At 41.4% G+C, this 21803-nt stretch overlaps 1 protein-coding gene across 1 annotated transcript in view; it reads left to right on the top strand.

Annotated features, from left to right (window-relative positions):
* The window catches only part of LOC149843818 (serine/threonine-protein kinase EDR1-like), a 146949-nt gene extending 130685 nt beyond the window's left edge, over positions 1 to 16264 (top strand). Inside the window, exons 16-18 of the mRNA XM_090000078.1 lie at positions 15149 to 15437; positions 15701 to 15773; positions 15960 to 16264. Of these exons, the coding sequence (XP_089856204.1) occupies positions 15149 to 15437; positions 15701 to 15773; positions 15960 to 16042 (445 nt within the window). The 3' untranslated portion in view covers positions 16043 to 16264. The remainder of the gene's footprint in view (positions 1 to 15148; positions 15438 to 15700; positions 15774 to 15959) is intronic.
* Positions 16265 to 21803: the final 5539 nt, after the last annotated feature.

Raw genomic sequence — 21803 nt, 5'->3', positions numbered from 1 at the left:
TGGGGCATTAGATAACCCAAACGGCATGACTAACCACTCATACAACCCATCAGGTGTCTTGAATACCGTTTTCCACTCATCCCCTCCCGTATACGAATCTGGTGATACCCGCTTTTTAAATCTATTTTATAGAAAATGGAGGCACCAGATTGTAATGAAATATGCGGAAAAACAAAGAGTGCGTTAAGCACTTACAATATCCACTAATGAACAAACAAAAAGGGCTCACACCCAAACCCACAAGAGACAACACAACATAAAAATATAAATGTCTCTTATTGAAAAGAGAGAGAGCTCTCAAGAGTGAAGAATACAAGAGGGGTTCACCCCTATATATACACAAAAAAGGAGAGGAGGGGTGGCCTTAGGCCTTAAAAGGAGAGCCACCTAGGGGGCTCCCCATGGAGTCGTTGGGAGCCCCCAACGGTCACAAATGTGACCGTTGGGGGCCCGATCGACTCCATGGTGGGGCCCTTTATGTGGCCAAAAATAAAAAACAAAAAAAGATAAAAATAAAGTGCAAAATAATTATAAAAAAATAAAAACAAAATAACAAGTACCCCTATCGGGTACTTGTGAAATGTCTAAAATACCCCTAGTGGGTATATTTAGACAATATATATATATATAGATTACACATGTATTTTAACACCCTCCCTCAAGCTTTACGGGGATATGACCGAAAGCTTGTTAAGGAGAAACAAGAAATGAGGAGTAGCAAGGGCTTTAGTGAAGAAGTCCGCCAACTGGTACTCGGATGTGATGTAAGGAAGTGTTATGGTTCCTCTTAGGAATTCATCACGTACGTAATGGCAGTCCATCTCAATATGCTTAGTACGCTCATGGAAGGTGTGATTGTTTGCAATATAAATAGCACTCTTGTTATCACAACTCATCTTCGAAGGAATTAAGATGATTATGCCTATATCACTGAGGAGATTTTTAAGCCACACAAGCTCCATGGTTGTAGTGGTCGTTTGCACGATACTCCGCTTTTGTTGAGGACAATGACACTTTGTGTTGCTTCTTGCATCTCCAAGAAATCATAGTCACCTAAGAAAACACAAAAACCAGTAGTTGAGACTCTATCATTGGGATTTTCTCCCCAATCAGCATCAGTATAAGCAATTAAATCAAGAGATGATGAAGAAGAAAGAAAAACTCCCTTAGTTATGGTGTCTTTAATATATCTGACAATTCTTAAGACTGCACTCATGTGCACAGTTGTAGGTGCATGTTGAAACTGTCTGACGGAGTGAACTGCATGAGCTATGTCTGGCCGAGTGATGGATAAGTATGTCAGAGACCCAACAAGTTGACGGTAGTGGTTTCCATGATGTGTCTATGCTTTCTTTCGGCCAAGCCGTTTTGTTGGGGAGTCCTAGGACACGATCTTTGATGACAAATTTCATTCACTTCTAAATAATTTTGAAATTCATTTGATAAATATTCTCCACCCGAATCGGATCTAAGAAGAGATATTACTTGAAAATTGATTTTTAACTATCATATGAAATTTTTTGAAGAAGTCAAAGACTTCGGATTTTAAATTGAGAAAGTAGATCCACACATACCTAGTGTAGTCATCAATGAAAGTAACGTAATAGGAGTACCCTCCTTTAGACATGACCGGGGAAGGACCCCAAACGTCCGAATGGACTAACTTAAAAGGTCTTTTGGACACAAAAGTTCGGTTTGTAAAAGGAGTGGATTTCATTTTGCCAAAAATACAACTCTTGCAAACAAAATGTTTCTCATTACAAAATTTCTTTCCAAATGGAAAGGAGTACATTTTTGAGAAACTTGGATGTCCAAGTCTTTGATGCCAAATTTCAATATTTTTATCTTGGACATGGTTACAAAAAGAGTTAGTGGGGAGTTTCAAGTTGCTCATATAATAGAGATCTCCCCTCCTATGACCTTGCTCAATCTGCTTCCCGGACCGGAGATCCTGTATAGAGCAATCCTTAGTTGAGAAGGAGATTTCACATCCATGATCACATATTTGAGCAACAGAGAGGAGATTTAAATTAAGTTGAGGTACAACTCTCACGTTTGGCACAAAGAAATCTTTGGAAAAGTTTAAAGTTCCAAAACTTTTTACTTGTAAAGATGTACCATCGGCAGTTGAAACATAGGAGTTTTTATAGTTATTACACAAATCGGAAAGCTCATTTTCAAGCGGGGTCATATGAAAGGAAGCTCCAAAGTCAAGGATCCAAGAAGACATACCTGGAGGAGAGGAAGAAACTATGGCAGCACCCGAGGTTGATGGTATCTTGAGTAGAGTTTGTAGTGCTTCCGATAGTTGAGCAAGAGAAAAAGATTCCTTTCCTTTGATGGTTTCTTTTGAGTAGCTTCTTCAACGGAAGCAACCTTATTTTTAGTTGCTTCATTCAACTTAGGGCAATTAGGTCTTATATGACCCGGTTCTTGGCAATGATGGCAAATGGCTTTTCTATAGTTGCCATTATAATTATTTTGTCTTCCAAAATGTGGAGGTTTGTAAGCTTTCATATGGTTGCCGGGTTTTGATACGGCCAAAACATCATCTCCTCCTTTAATCATGCAAAGACGAGTTTCTTCTTGGCATATTTCGGCTATGGCATCTTCCAAGAGAAGAGGCTTAGATCTATGAAGAAGGGAAGATCTAACTTGTTCATATTCGGGACTAAGCCCATGTAAAAATTAGAAAAAGTGCTCTTTTTCCATTTGTTCTCTCCTTAATTCCACATCCACACTAGAAACCCACTTTGGTTCTAGTAAAGATAGTTTATCCCATAAGGGTCCAAGAGTGCTAAAGTAATCTCTTACACTCATTTCCCCTTGCTTGATAGTCCGGATTTTTTCTTGAAGAAAGAATTGACGAGCAAGGTCTTTTCGAGTAAACATACCTTTCATAAAGAACCATGCTTCATTAACCATCCGAAACTTAGCAATGTTGGCGCAAATCTTGAGCTCCACATTGTTCATGAACCAAGCAAGAATCTTGGCATGCTTATTTTCTCAATCTTCCACTTTAGATTGGTGATCTTCAATGGCCTTCATGCGGGCATTTTCTTCAAGAGCTTTTTCTTGATCACCATCCATCTTAGTTAGTTGGAGTTGTGGTTCCGGAATGGTGCCCATAACGTATCCCCAAAGTTTTTTACCTTTGAGGTTGTTCTCCATGGCGGCGGCCCACATCATGTAGTTGGAGCCATTGAGCTTGAAGGAGAGATCAATCTTTTGCTCTCTTTCCATTTAATCACTCACAAGAGGACAAACAAAGAGAGATACAACAAGAAAAAAATATTGCTACACAACTAGCTATATTAAGAAGAAGAGCATACACAAGGCTCTGATACCATGTAAGGAAATATGTGAAAAAACAAAGAGTGCGTTAAGCACTTACAATATCCACTAATGAACAAACAAAAAGGGCTAACACCCAAACCCACAAGAGACAACACAACATAAAAATATAAATGTCTCTTATTGAAAAGAGAGAGAGCTCTCAAGAGTGAAGAATACAACTAGGGGTTCACCCCTATATATACACAAAAAAAGGAGAGGAGGGGTGGCCTTAGGCCTTAAAAGGAGAGCCACCTAGGGGGCTCCACATGGAGTCGTTGGGAGCCCCCAATGGTCACAAATGTGACCGTTGGGGGCCCCATCGACTCCATGGTGGGGCCCCTTATGTGGCAAAAAATAAAAAACAAAAAAAGATAAAAATAAAGTGCAAAATAATTACAAAAAATAAAAACAAAATAACAAGTACCCCTATCGGGTACTTGTGAAATGTCTAAAATACCCCTAGTGGGTATATTTAGACAATATATATATATATATATATAGAGAGAGAGAGAGAGATTACACATGTATTTTAACACAGATAACATATCAAACATATCGTCCAAACGGGGGATGGGAAAACGGTATTTGACCGTGATGCGATTGATCGCGCGACTATCAAGACACGTGCGCATGGACCCATCTTTCTTAGGAGTGAGTAAGGCGGGTACTGCACAAGGGCTAACACTCTCGTGAATGAAACCCTTTTGCAGTAATTCCTGAACCTGTCTTAATAACTCGGTATGCTCGGAGGGGTTCATGCGATATGCGGGAAGGTTGGGTAGACTCGACCCTGGCATAAAGTTAATGGCATGCTGGACTACCCTTGTCGAAGGTAATCCATCAGGTAGGTCATCCGGCATAATGTCGCGGAACTCCTGTATAAGAGGGGCGACGTCCGCGGGAATGGACACTGACGAACTCATCAAGGGCTTTGCCACCAGGGCATAACAATAACCATCTTCCTGACAATAGTTCAAGAAAAGCCGGTACGAGAGGCCTGCTAGCCTGGGGACTCGCTTAGGTTTGTTCACGGTGAGAAACCCGGTCTCCTTGATAGGGAGAAGGACTATCTTATGGCCATTAAAGATAAAAGAGTATGTGTTCTTGCGGCCATCGTGAGTTGTCTGGCGATCAAACTGCCAGGGACGTCCCAAAAGGATGTGACACGCGTGCATAGGGGCTACATCACACCACACCTCATCGTGGTAGTGTTCCCCCATGGAAAACCGGACTAGGCATCGCTGAGTGATGGAAACCTCGTTTCCTTTTTTGAACCAGGTCATCTTATAGGGTTGGGACAGCTTCTCGGTGTTGAGTTTCAAGGTAGAAACTACACTCTCAGACACCATGTTCTCGCATGCTCCGGTATCAATGATAACATCACATGAAATGAAATGGGGATCTTCGAAACACGTGCTTTGATTAACAAGAGCAAGTGTCAAGAATGACACTAAAGCACAACCCTTAAAAAGGGTATAACTGGAAACAAAATAAAAATAAAAATGTATTCTTTATTGATATGAAAAACCAATTGCTTAAGAAGCATTGGGGTAAAATACAAGAGGGGCTGCACCCCTTTATATACACAGCTGAAAGAGGACTCAATAGAGCTGTTGGGCACAGTCCAACAGCTCTATTTAGAGCTGTTGGACTGTGTCAGTCCAACAGCTCTATTGCTAGTCAAGTCTGGACAGGACTTGACTAGCAACAGTCATTCTAGTTCAAACTGAACTAGATGACATATAGACAAAAAAATAAAAATAAAGGAAAAAAATACAGAAAAGAAAGAAATTAAAAATGTATTTATATATATAATAATATAATATTATTATATATACATATATGTACAGTTTTACATTTTAACACTCCCCCTCAAACTTACGGTACAATGAGCGAAAGTTTGTCTAAGAGAAAGTGAAATCGGGGAGCAGCGAGAGGCTTTGTAAAGAAGTCTGCTAACTGATATTCTGAAGTGACATATGGCAGATCAATTATCCCGTGTAGATATTCCTCTCTGACGTAGTGACAATCCATTTCGATGTGTTTGGTGCGTTCGTGGAATGTTCTGTTACTGGCAATGTAGATCGCACTTTTGTTGTCACAACACATTTGTGAAGCCTTTGTTGCTTCAACTCCCATGTCAGCAAGCAGTCGTCGGAGCCAAACTACTTCCATGGTCGTGGTTGCCATGGCTCTGTATTCAGCTTCGGTGGATGAGAGAGATACCTTCTGCTGCTTTTTACACCTCCACGAGATTAATGATTCCCCTAAAAAGACACAAAAGCCAGTGGTTGAGTGTCTGTTATTGTGATCACCTCCCCAATCAGCATCAGTATATGCAATTAAATCAAGAGAAGAGGAGAATGATAAGAAAAGTCCTCGTGAAAGAGAGGACTTGATGTATCTGATAATACGCATGACTGCTCCCATATGAACAGAAGTAGGAGCATGTTGAAATTGACTTGCTGTATGAACAGCATGTGCTATATCTGGTCTGGTAATGGATAGATAGGAAAGTGCCCCGACAAGCTGTCTGTAAGGAGTAGGGTCTGCAAGAAGTTCTCCATCATCAATCTTCATTTTAACATTAACAACTTCTGGAGTGTCAACTTTCTTATCATCAGTAATACCAGACCTGAAAACAATATCAAAAGCAAATTTAGTCTGAGATAATAAATATCCTCTAGGAGAATAAGCAACTTCAATGCCTAAAAAATATCTCAACAAGCCCAAATCAGTCATTTTAAAATGAGATTTAAGAAGTGTTTTGATTGTTTTAACTCCCTGTTTATCGCTTCCGGTGATGATCATATCATCCACATAGAGAAGAAGCACAATGATCCCTGCATCAGAATTCTTAATAAACAAAGCAGTGTCAGTTAAACAGAATTGAAAACCAATATCAATCATAACACGACTAAACCTATCATACCAAGCTTTTGGTGCTTGTTTAAATCCATAAAGAGCTTTTTCTAAGCGAAGGACTTTACCCTTAGGAATACTTAGACCAGGAGGGGGTTCCATATATACTTCTTCAACTAGCTTTCCATTTAAAAAAGCATTTTTGACATCCATTTGAAAAATAGACCATTTTTTGATAGAAGCTAAGGCAATTAAGGTTCGGACAGTAGTCATACGAGCCACCGGAGCAAAGGTTTCTTCATAATCAATCCCATATTCTTGGGCATAACCTTTGGCTACTAAACGGGCTTTATATCTTTCAAGAGTACCATCACTCTTGGTTTTAATTTTATAAACCCATCGACATCCTATAGTTTTCTTTCCTGGAGGAAGATCTTGAATATTCCATGTAGAAGCCTTTTCAAGTGCATCTAATTCAGCTTTCATGGCTTCTATCCATTTGATATCATTTTTTGCTTGAAAATATGTGGATGGTTCTTCATATGAGTGAATTAATGCAATAACTGCCCTATATGTGGGTGAGAAAGACTCGTATGATACAAACTTTTCTGGAGGCCTCGAGATTCGGGATGATTGTCTAGTTGGAATGTTAGAATATTTCTCAAGTGCACATGGAGTATTAGACTCTTGTCGCCTGGAATATTGAATACTAGTATCTCTATGAACTTCTTCATTTTCAACATTAAGATCAATAATTCTTTGATCATCATCAAAGTTACAATCAAGGTCATATTCATCAGATGTTGATGTTAGATCTAGCAAAAAGGAGTACTCAGTGACGTCTTTTAATTTTCTAAAATCAAAGAAGCTCTCCTTTTCAAGAAAGGAAACATTTCTAGACACATATAGTTTATTATTTTTGAAGTCAAAACATCTATAACCTTTCTGGTTTTCAGCATATCCTAAAAAGGCACAGGGAATCGCACGAGGGGAAAGTTTATCATTTTTGTCAGTAAATATGAAACATTTGCACCCAAATATTCTTAATCTAGAGTAGTCTGGAGAAATGTTCATTAGTTTTTCAATGGGAGTGATATTTTGTAACGAAGAAGATGGCATCCTATTAATGAGATAGGTGGCAGTTAAGGCAGCTTCTGCCCAAAAGTCTTTAGGGACTTGATTTGCTATTAATAAAGTTCTAGTGGTTTCTATAATATGGCGATGTTTTCGTTCTGCCAGTCCATTTTGTTGAGGTGTATAAGGACAAGATCTTTGATGTGTGATGCCATGCAATTTAAGATAATTTTGAAAATCTGTGGATAAAAACTCTCCCCCTGAATCTGTGCGAAAAATAGTAATATCATTTTGAAATTTGTTTTTAACCATATTATGAAAAGTTTGAAAGTATGAAAATACTTCAGACTTATGTTTGAGAAAGTACATCCACGTATGTCGGGAGAAATCATCGACAAAAGTAACATAGTAAACAAATCCTCCTTTAGAAATTACTGGTGCAGGACCCCAAACATCCGAGTGTATTAATTCAAGTGGTCTTGAAGAGAAAAAGGTTCTGTTCTGAAATGGTAATCTTTTCATTTTGCCGAGAATACAATCTTTACAATCAAATGATTCAGAGTTACAAAATTTTCCTAGATTTGGAAAATGTTGGATTTTGGCTATATGTGGGTGACCAAGTCTCTTATGCCACAGTTCCAACTCTATTTTTTGAATATTATAACAAAAAGCTTTCTTCGGCATTTCCAAAAAATCCATGTAATAGAGTCCTCCTTCTCTATGGCCTTCCCCAATCAGCTTGCCTGACTGGCGATCCTGTACCCAACAACTATGAGAAGAAAAAGAAATATTACACCCATAATCAGAAATTTGAGATACAGATAAAAGATTTAAATTTAATTTGGGAACATGTCTAATTTCTGGAATAAAAAAATTTTTTGTTTTATAAATTTTTTCAAAATTTCCTATTCCTTCTATTTCAAGAGAAGTCCCATCAGCAGTAAAGACCTTTGACACACTTGTTTTATTTTTAACACATTTGGATAGACTTTGATTATTTGGGGTCATATGAAAAGATGCACCAGAGTCAAGAAGCCAAGAAATTTTACCTAAATCAGAAAAAGATGAGCCTGCTGCGTCGGTTGAAGCTTCAGATGAGGAAGAGGCACCTTTGATGAGAGGCTGAAGAATCTCCATTAGTTGGGCCAGGGAAACTGGTGCATCCTGATCTTTAGGCTCCGATCCAGCAATTGCAGCTCTTTTTTCTCTCAGCTCCTTAAGTTTGGGACATTGTGGCCTGTAGTGTCCCGGTTCATGACAGTGATGACAAATAACTTTCTTCTTATCATAGTCACCATTTTGTCGGTTAAAGTGAGGAGGCCTATATGATCGAACATGATTCCCTGGTCTAGACACGGCTAAAACGGAATCATCTTCAATTTTTAAAGAACCTTTCCGGAGACGATTTTCTTCCATTGTTAACTCTTCAATAGTTTCAACAATAGAAGGAATTTTTCCCCGGTGAAGTAGGGCCGATTTAGTGGTTTCAAATTCCGGCCTTAATCCAGTGATAAACTGGTAAAAATGTTCAGCATCGAGTTGTTTCTGACGAAGCTCGATGTCTTCGGCACAATGCCACTTTGGTTCTAAAAGGGAAAGTTCTTCCCAAAGTTCGGACAACCCATTGTAATATTCACGAATAGTTTTGTCTCCTTGTGTCATCATTCGAACTTTTTCTTGGAGGTTGCACACATGTGCAATATCTTTAAGGGAATACATATTCTTAAGGTATTCCCATGCCTTATCGGCATGATCAAATTTGGCAAGACTTGAGCATTTTTTAATGTCAACGCTATTGATAAGCCATGACATTATCTTCGCATGAGATATTCTCCATTCTTTCCATTTCTTCTCGTATGAGGCAATAGCCTTGATTTTCTCTTCTTCCGATAGAGGGACCTCTTTATCTCCCTCCTTTTTAGTAAGAGATAGCTTAGGTTCCGAATCGGAACCATCCACAATCCCCCATAAGCCTTTTCCCCATATATGGTGCTTCATGATTGAAGCCCATGTTACATAGTTCGTATCGCTTAGTTTCATAGGCATGATGGTGACTTTATCATTGTCATCCATCGATTACAAGGAGAGAAAGAATAGGGATAGAAGAGAAACAAGGAAAATGAGAAAGAAAGAAAAAAAACAATACAACAAGATGTGAAATCTTCTCCAATGAAGTGATAAAACACTTCTCTTCAAGTGGCGAACACTTTTGCAAACGGGCACGGAAACCGAGGCAGCTTTTCCTCAAGATTTAGTACTTCTGCGGCTCTGATACCATGAAATGAAATGGGGATCTTCGAAACACGTGCTTTGATTAACAAGAGCAAGTGTCAAGAATGACACTAAAGCACAACCCTTAAAAAGGGTATAACTGGAAACAAAATAAAAATAAAAATGTATTCTTTATTGATATGAAAAACCAATTGCTTAAGAAGCATTGGGGTAAAATACAAGAGGGGCTGCACCCCTTTATATACACAGCTGAAAGAGGACTCAATAGAGCTGTTGGGCACAGTCCAACAGCTCTATTTAGAGCTGTTGGACTGTGTCAGTCCAACAGCTCTATTGCTAGTCAAGTCTGGACAGGACTTGACTAGCAACAGTCATTCTAGTTCAAACTGAACTAGATGACATAAAGACAAAAAAATAAAAATAAAGGAAAAAAATACAGAAAAGAAAGAAATTAAAAATGTATTTATATATATAATAATATAATATTATTATATATACATATATGTACAGTTTTACATTTTAACACTCGCATGCTCCGGTATCAATGATAACATCACAAGCGTGACCCTCAAAGTTGTACCGGGTCCTAAAAATGTTATTCCTCAACCATTTCGATGGGGCCGATTCTCGGGGTGTGGTCAACACATGACAGATGGACAACAAACTTTCGACGTTACCGTTGAACTCTATAACTTCCCTCTCATCCTCGTCTTCAACTAATGACTTGCTCTCACTCTCACTCTCACTCTCAGATGCGGACTCTACAATACCTTCAACAAGATGGGTGTTCTTGCTCACGGTGGGACACTTAGACGCGACATGCCCTAACTCCTGACATCTAAAACAACGAAGGGTCAACTCACTAGGTTTGGCTTTGGACCGGGTATGGAAAGCTGGTCCTGACTAGTCAGTTTTGATAAAGTCTGCTCTAGGCTTTGAATCACTAGGGGAGCTTGCTCCCCTGGTTGGGAAACCCGACTTAGGTCGACTGGTGGGTTCACTACGGGAATTCCTATATTCTTGCCTCCTTTTCAGCTTTTCCTCGACGTTTATGGCGTAACTGCTGGCCTGATCTAATGTCTCAACTGTGACACAACTAAAATCATCAGAAATAGCAGGGCGGAGACCCGAAATGTACCTCGTGACCTGTTGGCGGCATGTTTCCTCGATCTGCACACACAGGGAAAGACGATGGAACTCCGCAGTGTACTCTGCTACAGTTCGGGAGCCTTGACGCAGGGTCAGGTACTTCTTGTAGGCTCGCTCGGTGTGATCTGAAGGCACGAATTTTGACTGCATCAATCTTTGCATCTCCTCCCATGACTGTACGCGCTCTAATCCCTGCCGCTCTCTCGATCGCTGCAGCTCCACCCACCATGTCTGTGCTAGGCCTCTCAATCGAGTAGACGCTAGAGAGACACGACGATGTTCAGCGACGGTGTGATAGTCGAAGAAGAACTGCACGGCATAAGACCAGTCGAAGAACTGCTCCGCGTCGAATCGCCCCGCAAACTCAGGAAGATCCAGCTTCACTCCGTAAGTGGAGGAGTGTTCTGGTGCTCTCTGTTGTCGAGGCTCCACCATTCCTGCAGGATGCTCGTTCCAGAAAATGTCGTCATCCCATACTGCTTCATTGTCCGTTATGTGGTACTGCTCACCTGGATGTTGGTGCTGACGAACTCTACCAATGGGGGGTCGGCGGTCAGGTCACGCCGGTTCCTGCTGACATTGTCTCGGTCTGGCTTGCCCGTGGGCGGGCACCATCTGCGGCCGGTATTGGGGTACCGGGATGACGGGAAGTCCAAGTTAGGGTGGAGGGTTCGGGTGGGTCTCGGGTTCCTGGCGGGTAGGGTTGGTATAATATGGGTGTGGATTAGGAGTCTGGTGTTGGGTCAGATGCTGTATTGGGTTCTGGGTCAGGGTTGGGTTGACAGGTTGGTTTGAGTTTGGGTACAGGGCCTGGTGGGTATATTGATGGGTTGATTCGCCCGATGGGATGTGGATCGGGCCCATTCCTACACTACTCGTCGGACCCAGATATGGATAGGTTGGATCGAGGGTCGAGTTGTGGGGATAAGAGGCTTGGTTTGAACTTGATCCACGATCCATAAGATTATGGGTCTGGTTTTGACTCGGTTCAAATACAAATTGGAGCTCCGTCCGAGTCCGATATGGGTTTGGGTCGACATGGGGTCTATTTTGAGGGTCAAAAGTAATAGGTTGGGTCTGGTTCGGGACCGCCCGCAAACCGGAACCAACTAGGTAGGCCAGGTAAAGGGGTTCTAGACCCAACGGCTGGTCCCAGCGAAACGGGCTTGTGCCTTGCTGTAGCGAAATCTGGATTGGACCCTCTTGGGTCTGGCCCAACCAAAAGGGGCTCGCCTATTCCCGCTCGTAGGGGTGCGGTCACGGAGACTCCCCACGCGGGGTCGGGAGGGAAAGGTGAATCCCTCCCGGGTCGGGCTGACGAACCCGGGTCTGCGGCAGGTCCCAGCGTGACGCTGGGGCCCTGCCGACCCAGCTCGATCTGCGGCGCAACCCGCGTACTACCTTGCCACGAGCCAGGGCCTGCAGGTGGACCCAGCGCAACGTTGGGGCCCTGCAGGCTCGGGTCGACCTGCGGCGCAGTCGCAAGGACACGCGATCACGAGCCCAGACCTGTAGGTGGACCCAGTGTACTGCTGGGGTCCTGTAGGTTTGGTCCGATCTGTGATACCAACGCAGGTGCTCGCTGCCTGGGGTGAGGTACCACTACCAGGGGGTTGCTGCTCATCGGGGCTCCCTGGTGCTGTTGAAAAATGCCCAGATCAGGGGTGGATGCTGGCGCCGGCAGGAAGGCAGCGACGCGACCTTGCTGGAGTTGGGTCGGCTGATGGGGTTCTGCAACGTTGGGAATCAAGCTTGCGGATGCGCCATCAACGAGGTCTGCGCCCGGTATTGTGCACGGTTCTTTGTGCGATTTGAGGGCTGTGCTGTGTGCACAATCACAATGACTGTGTGCACAGTCACAGACTGTGCACTTTATATATATATATATATAGCTGAGTCCCCGTGTCCAAAATTTTTAAAATTGCACCGCACCCGCACCCATGTGACATAGCACTCAAAGCAACCATGTTAATGAAGTCATTGAGATTAGTTGCTTCGTTTCACAGAAAATTAATATCACCGTGTCAACCTGTTCAATGTATTCAATTTTGTAGGAGCAATAATCTCTTCTAGAATGTGACGTTAAACCCTTTTAGTGGCAAAATCAAGTCATGCAGTCACAACCATATATATATATTAACATTTGGTTGTTAATGCTAAAATGCATTTTCTAATTATGACATGATATTGTTAATGCTAATATACATTTCGTTGTTAATGTTAATTTTTTATTTAATGAATGCTCATGTTTTATTTCTTAGATACTTACATATATCAAGTTGTTGCATTAATGTTATTTTTACATGTTAATCTCATATTTTTCAGTATTTATTTGAGATTTTTTATTTCTTGTTGGTTGTTGCTTCATCAATAAAGAAGTTTTTATTTATTTATAATTTTAGATATTTTTTATAGTTTTTTTACGTTTTAAAAAAAACTTTGAGGCTTACGCTTTACGCCTCGAGGCTTACGCCTCGCCTCAGATTTTGGTGGAGCGCCTCGCTACGCCTCAACGCTTTTCACAGCACTGGTTCAGTATATATAAGAATACTGTGTAAACATCAGTACTTGCATGATGCATGTTTAGCATAGCCAATCAACCAAAGTCTAAGAAACAGAAGAGGAGGGCAACATTACCTAATGTTCATGGGCTTAGTTTTAAACTACCGGAATAGTAAAAGCTACAAAGACCATGTTGCACATTGCCAGTTGACTAGATTTAGCTTCATTAATCTACAATGGTACATGCATCTCTCTCTCTCTCTCTCTCTCTCTCTCTCTCTCTCTCTCTCTCTCTCTCTCTCTCTCGCTCTCTCTCCTGTCACAGTCAGGCATTCCAATCGAAAGATTCATGATATTTCCGTTGTAAGAATTTGCTGTGTAGATATTCATTAGAGATGTTGCATAAATAGGGTGAGTATGTGCTCTTTACAAGTTATTAAAAAAAATTGTTATGTATATGGAGAATGGTATATTCATGCTATAACGAATAATTAAACAATCCTTGTGCAGACAGTTTTAGATTTTTCCTGATTTTTTTGGATTTTTATTATTTAAAACATATGATTTTTTACCATACTATGTGATACGTATCTTATTTTGGGCTTGGCCGATACGGGTTACGATACATTTTTACAACCTTAGCTATAACATTCTAAGATTTATTTTTGTTAGGTTATGTCATAGGATCTTTCTCATCAATAAGTTTTTGGGTGTGATATTGGTATGCACTCAGGCCAAAATTTACCTCTTTCATGATCTTTCTCCCACCTCCATTTCAATTTTTTTTCTGGTGATGCTAATAGTGAAATAATTTTGTTGCTTGGGAACCAATTGATTTGTCAGTTATTTGCTGCACAAATTCATTTATTTGGTACAGACCGGTATGTTTAGCACAAGGTTGCAAACTATGAAGTGGAAGTGGAAAACGACGTGCAAAGTGGAAGCAAGCAGCAAAACATTTTAGAATTTTGTAGGAAGCAAGAAGTGAGGAATCAATTTGAAAGCAAAATAGGAATAGAAAAAAAGGAAGCGATATGAGAATCAAATTGGAAGCAAAATGGGAATTGAATGGAAAGCTAATGACTAAAACAAAACTATTCTTCAATTTTAAAAATTTTAGTGTAAATTAAATTTGTCAAAATCTATAAATGAAGTGTGTGGAAACATAGAATCGTGGGACAATCGAAATTCCATCCAGTTTCAGAAGTGAAGAGCATCGTGCTTCCAAAGCGAGATTTTGGAGATTACACTTCCCACTAATCTAAGAAGCTTCCAATAACTGCGGTTCAACATCATGCTAAGACCATGGTTTTCATCTCCACTACTATATTTTAGATCTGCTAAAACAAATGAGGAAATTGGTTAACTATTTTTCTGTTCCAAAGTTCTGATTGTTGCATGTTATGCTTCAGTAAGAGGCTTCAAAATAGCCTTCCCAACCATGCCATTGAATTTAGATATATTTGATTGTGCTTGAATGTAATTTAGTTTTTCCAGACTTTTTTCAAGTTCTACAAGTTTGTATGGTTTAATGAACATGCCAGGAACTCCTTTCCTTCGTGAAATTTATTTATATTTTTCCTGATACGCTTATGTTAAAGCTGTACGAGCTTTGCATAATGCACTCACTCTGGTGCTGCTTTAATTTGTTTTAAGATAATGGACTAGGTGGCAATCAGGGAAAAATGTGATGATTAAGGAATTGTAAATTCATTTCTTTGCTGAGTACATGTGAATGCAATGTAGTGGGTGAATAACTTGAATAGTTAACCATTTCAGTTGACGTATGTGCTGACTGTGTCCTTGGGCCAAACGCCCAGAAGCTTAACTTCTTTCACCATGCCTGTTTCCCCTAATTTTTCTTATGCATGATTTCGTGCCATATTAAAAACACCTGACGTTCGGATTTTGTCATAATTCATAATTCTTTAAGAAAAACTGAGAAGTGAACATAATAGCCTGATTCTTGTTTTCCCCTTTATGGCTTTTAAAGAGGATTGATGTACATGCACCGGATGAAAATAGTGCATCGTGATCTGAAGAGTGCAAATTGCCTTGTGAATAAGCACTGGACTGTTAAAATTTGCGACCTTGGGCTTTCACGGATGATGGTTGATGCACCCATGAGGAATTCCTCTTCTGCAGGAACCCCTGAATGGATGGCTCCTGAACTCATACGCAATGAACCTTTCACTGAGAAATGTGACGTGTTCAGCCTTGGTGTGATTATGTGGGAGCTTTGTACCTTAAAGAGACCATGGGAAGGCGTATCAGCAATGCAAGTAAGTATCATTTACATATTTCATAACCAAAAGTAGAAATTCTCCAGGCCTTGAAGATCTGCCAATCCTACTTCACCAAAGACCTTAATCTTGGCTAAAAGAGCCTGAACTCAGCACCAACTTGGGCAGCACAAATTAACCTACGGGAGATCCTGCTAGCAAGGCCCAAGTTGGTTCCTGCTAGTAAGGCCCAGAGTTGGGGCACATGTTCTCTATTTGAAGTGCAAGTTTAAATTTGTTCTGGATTGTGTTGTGTCTTTCAGGTCATCTATACTGTTGCACATGAGGGGGCGAGGCTTGAAATTCCTGAAGGTCCCTTGGGCAAGCTGATTTCAGGTTTTAACTCCTCCAAAACCCCCCTGCTTAATCTACTGCAATGATCAATCTTTCTATTGTCCCTTGAGATAGTTCTGTTTGCAATTTACACAAATTGATATATAACTGCACGAGCGTTGGCAGCAGGTGATGACAGATCAAAGTAACCATTTAAAAAAAAAGTTCTAACGTGTTTCTTTGATGCAGAGTGTTGGGCTGAACCCGAACAGAGACCTAGCTGTGATGAGATACTTTCCCGTTTACTTGAGTGCGAGTACACACTCTGCTGATACCGTTTGTGTACATACAGTATGCCACCTTTACGATGAATTGCTCTCTGCTTGAAGAAGGGGAGGCGCGTCTAACGTATTGATTCAGCAGTCTCCATTCTTGTATCTCTGGTAGAGTACAGAATGCAATGTCACTGTTATTAAATCTTAGAGGATTTGTAAATGGACTTTGAGATCACACTGAGAGTCGCAAATAAATAGCGAAAGGCAAAAGTTTTTCTATGCTTTGCAATCCAGTTGTAAGCAATTGCTTTGGCCTTATCAAACTGCAAATAATCACTTGATAAACACTCGTAAGCTTGCCAAATGGCCACAGTTTATTTCTCCGAGGGAAAGAGAGTTTTGAAATGTTTACGGATTTCTCATAATGACTCGATGTTTGGTTTTCTATAAAGTCCCAGATCATCATCCATCGAAGCACCTCTGTTATCTTCCAGATCTTCTTTTTCTCAATGGCAGATTGCCTGCTTAACTCGTCTTCAAACTCTGCATGAGTCTACTCATCTCAGCGTGCATGCCGGACTCTGGCACCGGGTTGTAATCTTCCCTGAGCTGCATGTCTTGGAGTTTCAGGATCTTTATTTGCATTTTCATGGAATGTTTCTTTGCTATCCCATGTGTGAAAAGCTTCCTCAGTGTGGAGCATTCTGGCAACAGGCCAGCTGCTGGAAGCGTTAAACTGTGGCTGTTCATATCCCTGTACTGGGTTAGTCATTTATCTGATTCGTTCATCTTCAATTCTCCAATCCCATTCAAGTAAAACCTCTCCGGTAGACTTGGATCCATCTACTGGGTCAGTGTACGTTTATGGCTGATGACATCCCCATAGTCTAGATTCTTTTTTTAGGTGAGTGTACTGTGACAAACTTTATTTGTCACCAGCTGAAAGTGGTGCATGTGTGCGTTGTGGTGGAGCCTATGGTGACATGCTCGCTAAGTGGAAAGCCCAAGTGTTGCTAATGGCATGCCATGGTGGTATGAGGTGATGCAACATTGCTCGTTGGCAACTCAGCAAACAATTATTAGTGTGCGCATTACATTTCAAGTGCATCTGCTAAGCTCCATGCTTTACATCATGATGTCTCTTTAGCCACCCATGGTCATGTGCTATGCTTTAAGGGTGTTACATTCGTGTTCACAAACATGGACTTTTCATATGGAATTCATGTGCTATGTTCGGCACAATTATATGTTATATGTAGAGAATATGTTCGTGAAGTCAGAACATAGAAATGAGCTACTTCATCCGGAAGTGTCATGCTTGTGCCTATGCGAGCCTGCCCAAACTTTGAGGCTGTGTATCTCTATGTACGTTGAGAATTTTCAAGGCAAGATCAAAATTTTGTTGACACTTTCATATGTGGGGAAGACATTGGTGTGATCGTTTCAGCGAAATACAAAATTTATATTCGGACAAAAGTATTGCATTTTCAAGTAGTATTAGGGTTTCTCTTACTGGCGGGATCAACGGCCATAACACCTATATAAGAGACATTCCTCTTGACTTATATTGGTGCACCACTGTGGGGTCCGAAGTGAGCAACCCCTATATCTCGTGAGTAGCACATCGGAGTGAACAAGGGTTCTCATGAGTATGCAAATTCTTTACTTGGGCATCCCAGGCATGTGTGGAACCTGCTCTTGTCGCCTAACTTCTCACCCTTGCGAGATGCTTGAGTAGTGCATGTTGAGCGATAGTGGTTCCTTTTGGTTAGAGTTTTACTACGTTATACTAGCAATTGCTTTGGCTGGGGGTTAAAAGACCTTCTTCATCATAATGGGTGGTTCCCCGTGGGATGTACTATATGTTAAGCAAGGCTTGTATGTCCTGAAAATCAATATGTCCATTCGGTGCATCTCGAGAACTCGATATTCACTCTAATGTTTGTGGTGTTTATTCGGATGTGTAATTGGCTCTACGACCCTCGATTGCTCGTGCGCTCGTCACAGAAAGATGACATACTCGTCCTTCATTAGCTTGGACACTCATACGCCAAAACTTTGGCATCGCCCTACACTATAGACTTGTCTGATTATGTTGCTTAAGGCAATTCTATTGTGCTAAGTGTGCATGGGATATGCATGACCTCAAATATGCTTCTGTCATACTTACATAGCTCCTCGCCTCTAAGGCAAGCTACGTTTTGTACGGTCCAAACTGTCCGCCAAGCTCCCTCTTCGCGCGAGAAAGGATGTGTGGAAGAAAAAGGTCGTGAGGTATCAAAGCTTACCAAACTAGTCTCGAAGTTGCCTCAAGTTGTTGTCAGAGTCTACTTGTTAGTTTTGGTTTTCATCATAGTTGCCCAGACTGCTATTAGTACACCAACTTGGTTCATATTTTCTTTGTTGGCTATTTGTTCTCTGTTGATATCAGTAGTGTAAACATTTCAAGTTATCTGCATCATTTATCATCGGTCAATTCGTGGCAGATTGATTGGGACACAACACACCACAAGTGTGAGTTGTGGTGAAGCTTATTGCCCGGAGGTTCATCGTCTTTGCCGAGGGTACCTACAATACTGTTGGAGGCAGATTGTTGCATGATCAAGTTCCAAGATCAAGAAGTAACTCCTACACTTTATCCACTCCATATTGTCTGGAGTCGCATAAGAATGCTCGTGTCTGCTACTTTGCCCCTTTTTCTATCGATGGATATTGCTACTCAGTTAAGTGAGGCGGTTATGGGATACTTCGTAAGGCTTCATGGTAATGTTCATTTTTACAGTTGCTTACTTTTGCACGGGATATTTGCTTATCGGTTGGGCACCTTGGTGTAGAGACCCTTTCCTCTTTAAGTGTATTAAGGGGATGCGTTCTGCTTCAGCTCGATGTTTATTGGGCAAGTCTCGCAGGTGGCGCTTGCTCTATTTCATTACTCGTGCATTGATGCAATATGTGGACCGCGTAGCGCAATCGACTAATTCTATGCACCTTCTTAGTAGGGGAGACTCGTCAGAATGTCTCTCGTCTCCCACTCTATTTGGTTTATCTGTTTAGCACCTTGTCTTGGTGTCGCATGCTCATTGACCATTGGGTTTTGCAGGCTTCCCATCGCCAACATCATTTGCTTGGTTTATCTTCACTCAGCTAGTTTCTTTATTTACCTTGTGCCGGGTTACAAATGGCATCGTCATGATTGCTAGCTCTTGGCATTTCATCATTGCGGTGGGACTTGGTGTTACACCTCGACGATCAACTCGAAGATATTCACCACTTTGTAAAGGCCAAAGCTTTACTCGGATAATGCGAGTATCCAAACACTCCATCACTCTTCTCATGTTCACGGAGCAAATATTTCAAACACTCTGTGCTATATCATTCAAAGGTCAAACCTCTATTCATTGGCACATGTGAGTAAACTGTGAAGACACTTCATTCCCAACATGTTAGATGTGCTTTGCTGGAAGAAGTCGATGCTCTGTAGCCCCTCCTGGAAAGACTATTTAGTTGGTAAAGGACCAACTTATCTGCTCAAAAATTGCATCGCTTCGTTGGCCCACATTGTTACGATCTTTGAGTAATGTGTTGCTCCTGATCGGGTTGCTCTGCTCAACGGGCCACTGCGGGTTGAAACACACCCACTCAACTCAAAAGGACCAGACCACCTCCAACATCAATGGCCTTGCCTTGGCTGCCTCAAACCTTTATGTCAGTTTGTTCATACCGTACATCTTCGTGGGTGACAATTCTCACACTTTATAGTGTTCTTGCCTTGGTTGTTATCAGGAACTTCATAGTAGCTTCAATATACTCTCAATCGATGAAATATCGATGAGGACATCAAGTTTGTTCTAGTGGAAGAGAATATGAAAAACTTTATTTGTCACCAGTATGCCATGTCACTACATTGCTTCAGTCACATCTACTCGTAATCGCGTTGCTCTGCTTAACGAACTACCTCGGGTGCCAAATACCCGTAGTTGCCAAACACCCGCTTAGCTCAAGAGGACTGAACCACCTCCAACTTTAAAACTCTCTAGGTGTCATGTTTACGCTACACATCTTCATGGGTGATGATTTTCACATCAGCGCTTCATTGGTGGCTTCCATACACCACACACAAAGGGACTAACACTGAGCTTCATCTCAAAACCTGACTTCAACACTTTGTTGCCTTGTACATGGTCTTTTCAAGGATATTTGCTCTACATCATCTTCTACAGTTCGATTTCAGGATCCTTTCAATTGGAGAAGTATCGACGAGGACATTGAGTTCGTTCTAATAAGGAAGAGTGTGATGAGCTTTATTTGTCATAGGTTAAAAGTGGTGCACGTGTGTATGCGTTGCGCTGAGGCCTATGGTGATGCACATTTCTAAATGAAAAGCTCATGTCTTGCCAATGGCATGCAGTGGTGACGGCATGAGGCAATGCAACATTGCTCGTTAGCAGCTCAACAAACAAGTATTAGTGTGTGCATTACATATCAAGTGCAACTGCTCAACTCCATACTCCATGACATGAGGGTCTTTCTGGCCACCCGCGGTCATGTACCATGCTTTGGGGGTGCTATGCCACCTGAGACCCATATCAACTTCATGTCTACAAATAGAGACTTTCCATGTGAAATTCAAGTGTCACGGTCGAGTATTCTCTTGCACAATCATATGTGGAGAACATGTCCGTGAAGTCATAACATAAAAAGGAGCTACTTCATCTGTAGGTGCCATGTCGGTGCTTACGCAGGCTTGCTTGAACTTCAAGGCCATGTATCTCCATGTACATTGAGAATATTCGAATCAAGATCAAAATCTTGCTGACACATTCATTTATAGGGAAGACCCTGGTGTGGTCGTTTTGGCAAAATACGAAGTCTGCATTCGAGAATATCATTAGGGACAAAAGCGTTGTGTTTGCAAGTAATATTTGGGTTCTTTCTATTGGCGGGAGTCAGCACTCATAATACCTATATAAGGGACCTTCTTCTTGACTTGCATTGGTACACCAGCGTACGATTCAGATTGGATAACCCTTATATCTTGTGAGTAGCATATTGGGGTGCATAGAGATGCTCATGAGTATGCAAATTCTCTACTTGGGCTTCTCAGGCATGTGCGGGGCTCGCTCTTGCTGTCCAACCTTGCACCCTTGCAAGGGGTTCGACGAGTGCATGTCGAGTGACGATGATTTATCTTGGCTAAAGAGTTTCACTACGTCATACTAGCAATTAGCTTCGGTTGGGAGTCGAAAGATCTTCTCCATCATAGTACCCTCCATGGAAAGCTCTATATGCTCTGTAGGTCCCAAAAATCAATATGTTCATCGTTCGGTGTGTCTCAAAAACTCGATGCTCACTCAAATATTTCTGATGCTTATTCGAATACATAGCTGACTCTATGACCTTCGATTGCTCGTGCACTTATCACAGGAATGCATCACACTCATCTCTCGTTGGCTTGAACGCTCATATGTTAAAGACTTCAGCATTGCCCCACAATATCGACATGTTCGACTTTGCTGCTTAAGACAATTCCGTTGTGCTAAGCATGCATGGGATATGCATGACCTCAAATACATTTTTGTCAGGTTTAGTTAGCTCTTCGCCTCTAAGGCAAGTTGCGTGCCGCACGGTCTAAATAGCTCACCAAGCTCTCTCTCCGCGCGATACAAAAGGTGCAAAAAAAAAAACGTGACAGTACTGTGCCAGCAAATTCAATCCAGATGCACACAGGCTCCAATCACACCTCTCTCTCTCTCTTTCTTAGTGCTGGGCTGCAATCCAGACCTGCTGACATCAGTGTTATTAGGAGCTTGCCTAGTCC

This window comes from Nuphar pumila, chromosome 3 (genome assembly GCF_984573655.1).
Source record: "Nuphar pumila chromosome 3, dmNupPumi1.hap1.1, whole genome shotgun sequence".
Lineage (NCBI taxonomy): Eukaryota > Viridiplantae > Streptophyta > Magnoliopsida > Nymphaeales > Nymphaeaceae > Nuphar > Nuphar pumila.
The sequence above is the reverse complement of the archived record's forward strand: the minus strand, read 5'-3'. Positions and strand labels throughout refer to the sequence as shown.